The sequence below is a fragment of the Poecile atricapillus genome, chromosome W (assembly GCF_030490865.1).
Source record: "Poecile atricapillus isolate bPoeAtr1 chromosome W, bPoeAtr1.hap1, whole genome shotgun sequence".
Lineage (NCBI taxonomy): Eukaryota > Metazoa > Chordata > Aves > Passeriformes > Paridae > Poecile > Poecile atricapillus.
Window position 1 is genome coordinate 49,960,247 of NC_081288.1, and position 14,769 is coordinate 49,975,015.

Sequence of the window (14,769 nt, forward strand, 5' to 3'; positions counted from 1 at the left end):
GACAGAGATCAGCAGCAGAGTTTTTTCCAATGAGAGCAACCAGCACACCACACAACTGAGAAAAAACAAGATACATGAAAAGGAAGAACAAATGCACATCTTCATTCTGTTGGCTTTGATATTCATATGGGTTTAACTGGAAATCCCAGTCCCAGGCTCACCAACTAATATTTACCACATTTAAAGTATATTACATATGCCTACTAACCTCAACATAATTAACAGTACATAATATTTAACATAAAATTTGGGAAGGGACTACTACTGCAGGTTTGTCCCAAGTTGTGGTATGGTCTCCACAACCTTAAGTATATTATGATAGTCTCAATAATGGTCAAAGATTTACCTGGAAACTGCATATGGATCGACTCCAGCCCAGCTGAGTGCTTTAACCATGGGACTACTGTGTGAAAGAGGAGGTACAGCCTCTCCTGGTCACATTTGGTTGTCTCTCCCTTCTAGGAGGGATGCCATGGGAACTATTAGGTTGAGCACTGCAGACCTGCATGTGGGCTAAACGCTAAGCTATGTCCATCGTGCTGACACCAACACACCTTGGCCGTGGAAGTCTGAAAACCTAGAGAACGCTAAATGCAAAGGTATACATTCATACAGACTTTTAAGTATCAACAAAGAAGAGTGAGGCCAGGCCTTGAACTTTTGGATCTCTTATTTGAAAACTTTCAATGACTTCATATACCAGGTGCCATCCCTTCAAATGTATTGCATTCAATATACTGTGTATAATAAGGTAAATTCAATATCTCTCTCCAGGTTAGACTGTTCTGTTCTGAATTGCAGTGCTGTAAATACAAGTAACTGCACTGAATCTGCTTGTCAAACCTCTTTTTTAAAATCAGATTGACATAACTGACCCCAGTTTTGTAACTAAGCCACAGCATGAACTATTTCTTCTAAATAGGTAGTTTGCATAAGGAATGCATAATTTTAGAGATTTTCTAGGTGCTTGACACCTAGGTTTTAAGAAAGTGGAAAATACCAACTTCTGAAACATTAAATGTGAAGGTTCAAGCTTATAACATACAGTAAAATATTTATTCTTAACAAAGAACAGTGCATGTCTTGTGGCTTAAACTAATTTGCAAACACTAAGAAGTTAAAAGTCTAGAAAACATATCTTCCATAAATACCACTACAGATTATCAAAGTACCATGAATACTTCGTGCATTTAGTATGATAATGGTAAAGCATCTTTATACATCTTAGTTGAAAAGTGAGACAATATATCCACTTGTTTTGTGTCAGGTATGAAACACATTTTCATATGATGCACAGGGATTATAGCATGAACTAAGACTAAATATCAGAATAAAATTCCTGTATTTTCTGGATAACACTGTAAATCATATGCACTGAGCCCCACTACAAATTCAGTTGGGAGACTAAAATATAAGTGATCAGCTCTGCTAGAGAAAATTCTGTGTGAGGACAAAATATATATTGAAGACAATAATTCTAAAATGCTGGTCTTTTAGGGATCAGAATATATAGGTTTGAAACTCTGGGGTTATGTTATTTTGGGGTTGGGCTTTTTTGTCTCTTTCTTTGTAGATTGGTGTGAAATCATCATGGGAATGTAAGTTTTCTCAGTTTGGGACTGAAGAGGTAAAAGACTATTATTTGGCTCTTCTAACCTGAAAATACATACTCTGAAATTTGTGGAACAGCATCCAGATGAATCCAAACTTTTGCTTTCACAAAGGTACTCTGATAATTATTCAGTGTCATAAAACATGTTTTTCCAGTAAGATTATGTGTAATACTTGACCAGTAATTTATTGAATTTGATGAATTTAGTACAGTAATTATGCTTTTAGACTTACCAATTTACTTAAGGTTTTACATTTGGTGGGTTTTTTTCCAAACATGTGAGAAATGTGTAGATTATAGCATGTCACATTTATCTAATTTATTTCTGACAGCTTAGAAAGAATATTAATTCTTTTATTTTGCTTCTTTTACTAATTGTATGCTGTATATTAGCAAGTGTTTTTAAAATTCTAATGTGTAGCATCACTTGATTTCAAAACACATTATTTAGAAGTAAGACACAACTATGTAGTAATTGCAATTTTATGTTTCAATTCTCTACCACATCCAAGCATTTCAAGATTAGTCTATAGAAGATGATTGCCTTGGAACTATCCAATTGTAGATGGTTTACAGAGCTTTCACTTTCACCCCAAGTATTTACCTGATCATATACACTTTTTTCATACTCTTGTTAGATACAGTAATCTTAGAGGAAGGAGCTCAAATAAAATTACGTTGTAATAACGTTGTATTAGTTGTAATTTGCCTAAAGGAAAAATATTTTAGTCTTGAAGTTTAAATACTTCTGTTCCCATTCTGTGAAGAATTCCAATCATGCAAAGAATTTGGTGGGTATTCCAAATTGCATAACACATAAGCCTACCCAAAACCCCTCCTATTAATAAACTGCTACATTTAAAACAGTTTTTAGTCTGAAGAGACAAACCAAAGCAAAAAGTGAGAACATAGGTACTGGAAAATATAATTTTTTTTCTTAAATAATTTTGTAAGATCATTAAAAACATCATCATCATCAACAACAGCTATTTGACACATTCTCATAATACCTTCATTATCCACTACCAATCTGCTATTTATTCTGAACATAGTTTGAAAAAAGACAGAAAATAGTCCCTTTACAACTCATTTGTGGAAAAAAACCATATCCCTTTTGAAAAACTCAACATCTTTTTGACCTGAATATTACCTGTAATATTTTGCTTTGGGTGCGGAGAACTCATACAGCAATGTACTCAATAACCTGTTTGTCCAAGAGCAGCCTCTGCTGTGGAGTCAATATTTCTGATATGTTATTTACTCACCTATTTTCTGGCTCTATTATACCATGATTTCCAGCTGGAAATATGCATAAGGATGGGAACCTGCCCTTTTCTTTGCATTGCTCTGTTCTGGCTGTGCTGAAGCATCATTTAATAGGCATTTAGTGAAATGCAGGCAAAGCAGGTGAGGCAGAGTGCTCAGTCCGCCCCTGACCGCTGTATGACCTTGTCAATATGTTGCCCTACAGGTAAGGTGTACAAGACACCTACAGAAGACCTGAGGAGGAGCCACTACAGTTTGTCTGCTCCAGATAAAAATAAAAATAACTGCACCAATACCCTTTATGAAGTGCTGCTGACTGACTTGAAGCCAAGCTGAGGATTCAGCAGTCATATTAAAAACCAGTAATTTTCTGTCATTATTAAGTAAATTACTTTTAGTGCTGCTAAATACATTATACAAGGAGAGCATGGCATGATGCTTTCTTGCCCATAAGATCCTGCCTAACTGAGGGCACACGCACACATTTCAAGACACCACTTCTAAACTGTTTCCTCAAAAGAAAGATGGGGAGGCATGCAGAGCTAGCCTGCTGGGGGGTGTGGTGCCCAGCGGCACCATGGCCATGCGCTGAGGGAAGAACCCAGAGTGGGTGAGGTGAGAGCTGCTCGAGCGCCTGCCTCAGCCTCCGGCCCGGCCGGAGCAGCCCAGGCAGTGCCCCGGGGCAGCCCGAGGGGAGGTAGCGCTCCGGTGCCGCTGGCAGCCTCACACGCCGCTGGCCGCTCCTTCCCGGCCGCCAGCCGAGGCCGCCTGCACGCCCGCACCTGTGCCGTGCCTATGCCTGCGCCATGCCTGTGCCTGTGCCTGTGCCGTGCCTGTGCCTGTGCCTGTGTCTGCCTGTGCCTGTGCCTGCGCCATGCCTGTGCCTGTGCCTGTGCCTGTGCCTGTGCCGTATGTGATGCCCCCGGTAAATCCCCGCGTGTGCCACCGGTCACTGTGGCGCCCCAGGCGCGGGGTGGCCGCCGCGCTGTTGGTGCCCGGAGCCGGCACCCAGAGCTGCCCAACTCGCTCCGGGAGCACTGCGCATCCCTGAGGCCGCCTCGGAGGCTCCTGGCCGCCGCCACTGCGCGGGGCGACCTCTTCGGCTTTGTGCCTAGTGCTTGTCCTCATCCTCTTTGTTTGCCTGACCCTGGCCCTTCCCGGTGGCTTCCCGGTGCTGGCCGCCCCCAGCAGGGCCATGCGGTGGCACACGCTGCAGTATTGGGGGCTCTTGAGCAATAAGGGACAGCAGTCCCGGCGCCAGCAGCGCTTCAGGGCCTCTACTGCCCTGTACTGCCACCATCTCGGAGCTCAGGGAGAAGGTCCAGGGCAGGCTGCACCGCGCGGCGACCGGGCCTGGCTGAGGCAGTGGTGCTGGTACCTGAAGAGACCGGGACAAATTGGACAAGACGTGTTTTAAAGCACGCTCGTACCGTGCTGTGTGCTGCCGGTTGACTGGTGGAGCAGCAGAACAGAAAGTCTATGTTGGCATCTGGCATAGCAGCAGGTGCCACGGGTATCGATGGTATATGGGGGTGAGGGGTCTGGTCTTCCAAAGGGGCAATACAGAGGAGCTGGGGAATTGCCCTGGAAGTCCAGCACGGCAGCCTTGGATCAATCATCTCTCCATCACCAGACCTCCAGTGGCCCCCACCTGCTCAGGCTGGGATCTGGCCTCACTCTGAGCCTCATTTTGGGACCTTTCAGGAGTGCTGCATGGATAACTACATAAAAAGTTAAGTTATAGTTTGAAACTTGTCAGCATTATGCCAACAATGAATTCATAATATGGTTTAAATTAAGTCTGTTTTCTAGTTCAGGTAGACTCCCGTCTCTTGCCTTTTTTTGTGGTGACTGTGGTAGAAATCAGGAATAAATCTGTGGTTTACAGGGCGAATTCGTGTTAATATAGCTGCAATATTTATTCATTTAGGTATAATCAGCGTTTCTAGAAGAAAGTATTACAGTCCTGTGTTTCACAACACACAGAGCTAGACTGAAACTGCAAACTCACCAGATGTTTTGTCAGCCCAGCATACCTTCACAGAACAGCTTTCCATTCTGCCAGCAGAAGCCACAGTTTTGGTTCCTTTTGTCACCCAAGCAAAGCAACTCACCCCAGCAATTATCATTTGCTGATTAGTTTCAGTTACACAATCATAGCTGAGATTTTGGCAGCCTGTTCCGGAACAGATTTATTAACAATGATCAATTATGACCAGGTGGAATTTCTGACAGATTTTTTTTTTTTTTAATTGTTGCTTGACAATATATGGGAAGTCTCCCATTACATAAATGCAGTTAACGAGCTGACCCTGCCATCTGCTGTCATTTCTGCTGCTGCTTCCACGGTTTAGTGCCTGCTCAGAGTCTCCCAGGTCACTCCCTCTCCTTCAGCTCAGCATGGAATACAAATCTTTCTAATGAGCCCACACAGTGTTGAGGATTTGTCATTCATGCTGTGCCTGGCTTCATGTAGCACAACTGCTGAAAGCTTCACTTGCAAGATGGGCTGGTGTTATCTTCAGTAAAAATAGCACTGAACCAGAAAAGGCTTGCTGAGAGAATTTGCAAAATCCACCAAGTTTCCCAGTTCTCAAGTTAAATAAGTGTAGAGTTGATGAGAATGATAAATAGCAATTTTGTCTTACAATTTGACATATTGATTGTTTCTGTGTACTTTACACAGCTGCATCTAGTTGAAGGTAGGACAATTGTGTGCAAGACTGTGACAGATAGTTATGATACTCAACATACCACAAGTACATCACTGCCGCTGCAATAAGAACACTAAAGAGAGGGCATGGTATCCATCCATGTCCATACCTCACCATGCCTGAGGCACACACAGAAGCACACTTCCCACAACAAAATGGAACTCATCTATTTTTATGCAGAAGGTGTGAGGGGGCCCACAGTGAACAATGTCAATTTTTGAAGGTAGGAGTTTAAGAACTACCTAGAGAATAGAGATGTTCTTCTCTGAACATGGAACCATAGAATGGCCTGGTTTGGAAGGGACCATATTTGCCTGGTTCCAGCCTCCTGTGCCGTGGGCAGGTATACCTTCCACTAGCTCATGTTGCTCTAAGCCCCATCCAACCTAACCCTGAACACTTCCAGGGCTGGGGCATCCCCAACTTCTCTGAACAACCTGTTCCAGTGCCTCACCACCCTCACAGTAAAGAATTTCTTCCTGACGTGTAATCTAAACCTACTCTTTCTCAGTTGGAAGCCATTCCCCCTTGTCCATGACCACCTCTGGTGGTACACTGACCAGTCTTCTTTGTCTTATTTCTGCTGTCCTACCCTGTCACAGGACTGAAGAAAAACAAACAAAACCCTGAAAACCACTTTCTCTGGGTACAAGACAAATGCTGTAATTCAAATCTACACAAGCAGCAGAAGAAACCATTTCCCAACATTATCTCACAGAGGGTAAAAACCCAGTAAAGCATGTGGTGAAAATACAGTACTTCTCAAAATGCAGCAAATATTCCAGAAGTCAAAATTGATCTTTATGGCCTGAAAGTCAATTTTCTCTTTTTTTTCTCCCTGCTTGCTCCCCTGTAGCCCCTGTCTGTATGTTCAAAGTAGCAGGTTATGACTTACTTTGATTTTGCTTACTTATCATCATGCAGCTCAGGTTTTACAGCTATAAAAAGTCCACTGAATTATAGCTTCAGGGGGATTGACAAGATGTGCTGTAGTTCTCAGACAGAACTTGGAGGGAGAACTGTAGAAGCAGGAAAACTCTCCTTGGCAACATAAAAAGCCTCTGTCCAGTGTGCACAATCTTCCTTTGCTGAACTTAATGGTCTGAGAAGAGCGCAGCACAGGAATACTTTGTTGCTTTGACTCCTAATACACTAGCTGAAAAAAAAAGTTGAGTTTACTGATATGTTTTGTTCCTTGTAAAATGTTTTGTGCTCTTGTTAGAAAGTTTTATTTTCTTCAGATGGGACCAAATTCACATTAGGTACTGGCTGCCTTCACCCAACTCCTCTTGGACACATGCCATTTCTAAAACCTTAATATGAATCTTCAGATTAATTTTACTGGGTGTTGTATCACATCCTTGGATTTACCACAGCACTGTACTTACAAAGGTGAACAGAACATATCAAAAAGAAGCACAGAGATCAGGCTGCATCAGACTCTGCTCCAGCACACCTGCAGCAAGCCATCCTTTCACAATACATGGCAAAAAGAGACTAGCATGGGAGTTCAGATAGACAGCTGGCTCTCTAGGGCACATTCAGAGTATAAGGGCAAATCACTGCACAAGTTACATCCCTTGAATGTAACATGGCCCAAAGACCCACAGGAATGATCCCTCAAATCAATTTAGGCTTAAAGTGTAGATTCAGCATTTCTTCCCTGCCACTATCCATGCTAAGCAACCCTAAAATAAAACTTACACCCCCCACCTGTGTGTCTACCTGTCATGACTTTCTCTATGAAAAGATCAGGAAACAAGGCAAAGGATTCCCATTTATAGGACATGCTGGGACTGAGCCTCACCCTTTAGCAAAGCCAGTCGGACATTACCTACATCCCACCTCCTGATTTTTGTAAATTAGTTTAGTCCCTGTCCTTGAGCTATTGCTCTATCTGTGAACGCAAACTTCTATGGGAGTAGCTGGGTAAATGTTGCCCTCAGCTTTTGTTCCCAAAGCCCTTGCTTATAGTCCCCCCTGGGAACAGTTGCTGTGCTCTATCCCCTTCAGGCAGTGCTTTTGAAATATTCCCTACAGGAAAGGCAGAAGTAGCTCCTTGCTGATGGTCTTTCTTTTGAAAAGCAAGTGGAAACACTTCAAGGGAAGTCAGCGAGGTCAACAAAAACCAGCAGCGATAGCAGTCTCTCACAAATAAGCAAGACTGTAATGCAGAGAGTTCCTCTGTAGAATTTTCCAGAAGTAAAATAAATTGGAATACGCAAGTGGATGTAGTTCCAATAGCAAATCAATGATGTAAACCACTTAAATATTTAACCAAAATTTCAGCAGCTTATGAGCTATCAGAAAAGCTGTTTATTATGAAATTTTGACATTGATTTGCTCCCTAAAATACTGAGATGTTAATTGCAAAATGCACTGCATCAGTTTTGCACCACGGGTTAAGAAAATAACTGTTAAGAAGGGAAATGTTTGAATATTTTGTAGGGCTTTGCTATTTAGAAACTTTTTGCCTTTGCAATTCATGACAGTCAGTCTTCTCTATCTTCTGGTTAGCCATAGGAAGAGAGAAAAACACCCACTCCAAGGCCATTGTAAAATAAAAACACCCTCTATTTTGTCAGGACTTCCAGCTTCCCTTCAGCTCAGCCAATAGTTAAGCTGGTATGGATGCTAACTCTGAAACAGAGAACTGTAGAAGTTGCAGGCCGCATAGCTTCTCAGTCTTGCCTGAAAAGGTGGCCTGGGAAATTCATAAGGAGGATTTAAAGCAATCCTCAGAGACAGAAAACAGCCTTGCAGGTGCTGTTTGTCTGTTCCTTGTTTTCTTTGCAGGAGAAGGTCAGGGGGTGGTGTGCCCCACTGATCAATGATGGTGATGTAGTAGTTTGCTAACCAATAAGAGTTTCCTTTCTGTACTTTCCACGTATCGGTCTACAAAAAGACCCAAAGCAATAAACTGAGAGAAATTCTCCTGATTAACTCCTAGAGAGTCTGTGTTGTTTCTTCCCAGCCGTTCCTAATAGAACAACAAGCTGATATAACATCATGCTACAAAATAGACTAAAGAAATACAATTGATGCTTCAGTTTCAGGTAATTTTTCAGTTTCTCCCACCATGTCTCCTGGCTGAGTCAAAACACACTTGGATTAATTGTCAGGCCATCAAGGTTTTAGCCCAAGTTTTATTTGCACCCCTCTTTTTTTTTTTTTTTTTTTTAATTGTTGACCTTCTTTTCCCTTCTAACACAGTCTTCCTGGGCTGAATATCAGTCAGTTGAAGAGGAGTTCTGAACTTCATCCTTAACACAAGTTCTAACCTAGGCAAGCTTGTGTAGCTGTGTCTGGAAGGCTCATGTCCTAGGCTGCATCCCCACTGAAGTCTGACAACCCTCAGCCTGTCAAAACAGACACTCCAAGTTCCTTGCTGAACAATAATTTTTAAAAAAAAAATATTTAATTTTTAAAATTTCTTCAGCAGCTTTATTTTATTATTATTTAAAATAATGGTCATCATAGGATGAGTCTGCATGAGGTATGCATGTCTAAACCTTTCCTATTCCTGAGGTTTGAACAGTTTAACTGCTTAATCCCCAATGGTTTTTTTTTGTTAACGCTAGCTAACCTAATTTCTTCTAAGAAGTATACATCAAAAGCTGAATTAAAATGTCAATGAGAAGGTAAAGACAAATTAAATTAATATGAAAAGGGCTTTCTTCCACAGAATCTAGTTCAAGGTCAGAATCTCAAAGGATCCAGTGGTGACCATCCTTCCACAATATCCCAGATGTCCCAGATGGGACTTTGCCCTTTGGCCAACATATATCAGGGCTCTGCCTCAATCACCAGAAATTCCAGCAAGCAGCAGAGTTCTGCAGCAAAGATCTGAATCTGTCAGCACCTGGGTTTACTGAGACAATGCTGCCACATTCCTCACTGACCACAGTTACATTCAAAACAAGATGCTTTTCATCATTTATACCTCAGGCACAGACTCCTGCCTATTGGTATGTTTTTGCTCCATCACTGTTCTTTTTGCAGTGACAATGAGTGAAGAGGAAGAATGGTCAGGCAGGAGGGCAAGGTGCCACTTTCATAGAGAAGATTTTCACATAGCTATACCCTGTTCCATGTGAGCAGGGCCATAACTGCACTGCCCTGAAACCTCTACTAAGAGGGGTAACTTCAGCTTTGTGCTGCTTTCAGGACACAGCATCTGACCTGGGACATCATAACTGAGTTCACTCACATTACTGAGCTATTGTGCCATCCTGAGAACCAGTCTGAACTGCATCAGTTTGAAGCCAGCCAGCCAAGTTTGAGGATGTTTCTCTGGCATCCCAGAGATACCAGCATCTCAAATATGGTATTTGAATACAAGATTATGCCACCTATTACACACACATTGGCTGACATTCAAGCTATTGAGAAGAAAGAGCAACTTCTTCCCATTGGTCTTCCTGTATGAGCTTCTGAATTACTCACCACCATCCAGAAAGTGGTAAAATTGTATTTATGACTACTATATAAAATTCAAACAAGACCTTTATTTACATTAGGTTTTCAAGCAGTGGGTATTGCAACATACTTAACAAAATTTCATACTACATTTTTTATAGGTAATCAGGTTGAAAAACTGATCTACAGAATCAATTTGTCAAAACTGGCTAAGCAGAAAATGTGTCAACTCGGCTTAAGAGTACTTTGTCAATTTTACACCATTTTCTGTCATTCAGAGTATTTCTGATGTCCTGGTTATAACAACAGAATGCTCATGCAGGTTAATTTACAGTGAACTCTCTAGTAAATTTTGCGTTCTTCACTTGTTCAGAAGAGCATATCAATATTCTCCCCACCTTGTCTCACAAAGCAATTATGGGTCCAAATAGGGAGAAAACTCAATCAGGAGATTTTTAACAGAAAAAAAAAAGTATTTAGCAAGACAAGGAGTCAGAAGTTCCATTCTGTGGGTAACTGAATTAGAATCTCTTGTTCTGTAGAAAACAAGTTGTACTGTAAAGATTAATCAAGTTCTTTTATTTCATACTAACATTATGCAGCAACCAATACGAGTTTCTAGGTAAACAGAGACTTTGTGAAATGTTTTGCTGCAAAGCTGACCAGTAATGCACGCAAATGATAAAGTCATCAACTCTGCTTACTGCCAGAAATTAAAAAAAAAAAAGGCTTCAGGAGCAAATAACACTGATCCATACTGTACTGTGCTCAAGCACTAGTCAACAAAATCTATTAAATTACATGGGTGGAAAAAAAAATCAGAGCAGCTTTGTTATCTTACTTGTGACACCTTATTTAAATTTCAGGCATTACTTTTTATATCAGCATAAATATGTAGCCTTCTACAGGTTTTATGATGTGGTTACAGACATAAAAATGTTATAGTAGAAAGCAAGAGCTAGTTCAAGGAATTTCAGATTTTGAAATCAGCAAGATACAAAGCTAAAATTCATATGTTCCTTTTCAAGTTATGAATACTTTCACTAAAACATAAATATTTTAACATATATTATTTTTTTTCTGACATTCAAAATTGTAAAGTCAATATGGCAGAATTATTGTTAAAAGCACATATTTACAAATATTCTTTTTTCCATACATAAAGTATTTGGCATAATTATAACAATCTTACTGCATACACAACTGTTTGCTTCTTTTTCACATAATGGTACACTCCTTATTAAAATTTACCAATTATGTACAAAAATACTTGAACATTTATTATAGAAAACTTCTATAACTACTGTCAACAGCTTGTAACTGCTGAAGGTTTAATTGAGAGAATATAAAAAAGTGGTCACTTTCTTCCAGTTAAACTATCAACAAATCAAACACAGCTAAGATCAACATGAGCTTCCCAACAAAAGAGGGAGAATATTTTTAACAATATGATTTAAAATGCAGTTCACACATCTGTTCCCAAGCACATTTAAACAGTCAATAAAAGAAAGAGGATACAAAACATACAGAAGGTGCTTTTTTTTCCTTCCTTCCCCTCCACATTCCTATGTCTTGGCATTAGCTTTCCAGAGCTCTTCAGATGCCAGTCACTAAAATACAACCTAAGGCCAAACACCATTCTCAACAATAAAGATGATGGTGATGAACTCAAGCTAAAAAGCGAATCAAAAGCCTGGCTCCAATGGCACATACACATCCAAGGAACTGTTCAGAATTTTTACCAGACTTTTAGAAAATTATTAATGACCATCACAATTAGCTTTTGAAATGAGTGGATTGTAAACCAGCCATTTTTATTTTTAAAAATTGGCTCATTTAGTGAATTGCCTTGATACTAGTCAGTATTGACTCTTGTACACAAGTTAAATGAACAATTCATTTGTACCTGTTTAATATACAGATTGTATTTTAGGGTGAGCTTCCAAGAACAGCAGAGAGCATTCATAAAAAATCTGAAACTAAAACAACAACAAAAAAATACATTAACTGGAAGAATAAAAGTAAATTGCACCTCAAAAAGAAAAAGATGTGTCAGGTACGTATACTAATGGCACAAAACCTTATCGTGATTCACCAGAATGGTGCTGTATGCTGAATGAAATACAGGTATTTTTCCATCTTAAAAAAAAATAAGCCAAGTGTGTGTTTCAAAAATTCCAAACCACATTCTTACAACAGTCCTCTGCTAGATAACTTGCATTATATCTCAGTTTTGCCACATACATTTGAAATTACCAACCTGTTCATCAGATAAGAGAAACAACTTTCAGCCTACTTGCAGAAACATCCTAGTCTACAGACTACTTTGTTAGAAAGCGTGCATTTATCTCTAGTAGTAAAGATCCAGTCAGTATATTCTGCATTTTGTAAGAAGCATTCAGCTAACTCAGATGAGAGTTGTAGGGTTTTAGATTTTATAAATAAAAACATTTATCAGTATTCACCACCACAAAATTAAAAAAAAAAAAAATCCTCTCATTCATGCTTCCTATAATATCTGGTAACCTAAATTAGTAATTTCATTTAAAATGTGCAACATAATATTAATAAGCATTTCAAAATTACTCAAAAGAAAAGGTGGACAAAATATTAAAGTGCCTAACTAAATGAGTTTTACCATTTTTAAAAAATATTATTTCTTAAACAGTAAAGAATGTGTTGCAATTAAATATAAAAGTGGCTTCTCATAGCTGAGAGACTTTGCGGGGCAGAGGCCTGGGCCGGGGAACCTGCTCAGTCCTCCTGCTGCTGTTTTCCAGGTTGTTTGGCCGAACAAGCTGTGGCTTGGGTGGCAGTGCCGGGGGGTCTGCGGCGGGCGGGATGGAGAGGCTGTGAGGTAGAGGAACGGGGCGCTTCAAAGTCCGCTCATACACGCTGTAAGGTGGCGGGGTTTTGCTTTCTTTTCTCACAGGCTCCTCAGAAATGCTGTAGCTTGGGACAGTCACTGCTGGTTCACTGCCTTGGCTTTCAAAGCCTGATGTTTCTGATGTGCTACATCGGCTGAGCGAAGAGATGCCGCTGCTGTAACTCCCTGACAGCGCTGGGGAGTTGGATATGAGCCCCGAGGAATGATACTCCACTGGAGATGGTGTGAATGATTGCACAGACCCCTGCTCAAAAGAAAGGGCAGAAGAATTTAACTGGCATATAGGAGGGAGAGTGTTTCTGTGCTCAGACTGAAAACATATATAGATATGCTTTCATGTAACTCTGACCTTTGATAAAGAGAAATGGTTGTGTCCCTGTTTAATCAAGACCTGGTAAGAAACTGATAAAAAACTCATTTCATAGTGCCTGGGTACTCCTTAGATAGTGGTCATGCCAGTAATTCTTATAAGTAGAAATAAAACTATTTTAAAATGTTTTCTTGCTATCATAATACCCTGGAAAAATCTGGAAGTTTTAAGAATTCACCCTTAGTTTTCCCAGCTGGAATTAGATTGCATCACTGCGTGAAGAGCATACCTGGGGGCGTCCTGCCCCCTAACGCCAAAGCCCAGCAATTGCTGCTACTGCAGCCTCTCATATCCCAAATTCAGTTTTCAAACCTTTTACTCACATTTTTTAGTGCACTGCCGTGCAGTGAAAAGTGCATTTACATCATGGCATCGTTTCTGAGTGTACCATAAAGCCGGTGCCGGAAGGGTAGCACAAAGCAGGTATCAAGGTAAGAGCTGCTGCTGGCTGCCAGCCCCCTTCTCTGCTGTTCTTGCTCCCACTTGAGGCAGCAGCCGAATGGCAGGAGATGAAAGCATCACCACCCTTCCTCTCCCCAATCTCCCAGGTGTTCCTTAAGACATATTAACACAACACACCACGTGTGCCTCAGGGACAAGGGCCATATGGAGGGCACAGGTGGCCAAAGGCTACACCAGTAGCCTCACAGGTCAGTGAGGGATGGTGAGGGACCAGGAGCTGAGGGCCCAAGCAGCAACAGCAGTGCTGATGACAAATAAAAGGCATGGACAATGAAGGCCTACCTAAAACCATTGAGCAGTTCTATTCCAGTGAAGCAACTTCAGCTGAAAATTTTAAAAGGTTAGCCCACACTTTCCAAGTTAAAAATTTTTTGCAACATATCCAATTATGACTGGAGTCATCTGCAACAATCCCAACTTATTGGCCTCAAGCCTCAGGCTAAAAAAGGGATAGAGAAATCAAAATAAAGACAGATTTCTCATTCCCATTCTTGTTAGACTGGTTGATGCTCAGTTTCTCAGCTTGAGGTGAGAGTGAGAGCCATGCAACAAAGGATGGGTGTGGAGGAGGAGGAGAAGGGCAGGGATGTACAGAACTGGCTGCACTGACTTTATGCTGTTGAGATAATTTTTGTTATCCATCTAGGACTGGATCCACAGAGCACTGAAATCAATGGAGAAAAAACAAAAATCTTCATTTACATCAGTGGGTTTTGTACTAGGATGGTTTTCTCTGGTAGCACACTGTTACATGAGAGGCTAAAATCTGAGCCGTGTATATGGCTGTGGAAAAGCAAAGCGAGTTTTATTTAAAGCTCAACACCAGGTGAAGACATTTCAGACTTTCTCAAGAGACTGTTTAATTACTTGTTTCATGTTCCATTCCTCTGTATGTGAGGAGGCTGCAACTGCACTCCTCCCACAAACACCCAGGGTGGTCAAGGTTTACAAATAAATAATGTATTTGGCTCCAGTTCCAAGAACACTGGACACTTGGATTAAGTGACCATATACAAGATTTAGGACCTTTGCTTTTGTC

General features: G+C 40.8%; 1 protein-coding gene across 1 annotated transcript in view; it reads right to left on the reverse strand.

Annotated features, from left to right (window-relative positions):
- Positions 1–10,086: 10,086 nt before the first annotated feature.
- The window catches only part of LOC131592193 (dedicator of cytokinesis protein 4), a 226,090-nt gene continuing 221,407 nt past the window's right edge, over positions 10,087–14,769 (reverse strand). The window contains exon 52 of the mRNA XM_058863535.1: positions 10,087–13,142. Coding sequence (XP_058719518.1) covers positions 12,717–13,142 — 426 coding nt within the window. The 3' untranslated portion in view covers positions 10,087–12,716. The remainder of the gene's footprint in view (positions 13,143–14,769) is intronic.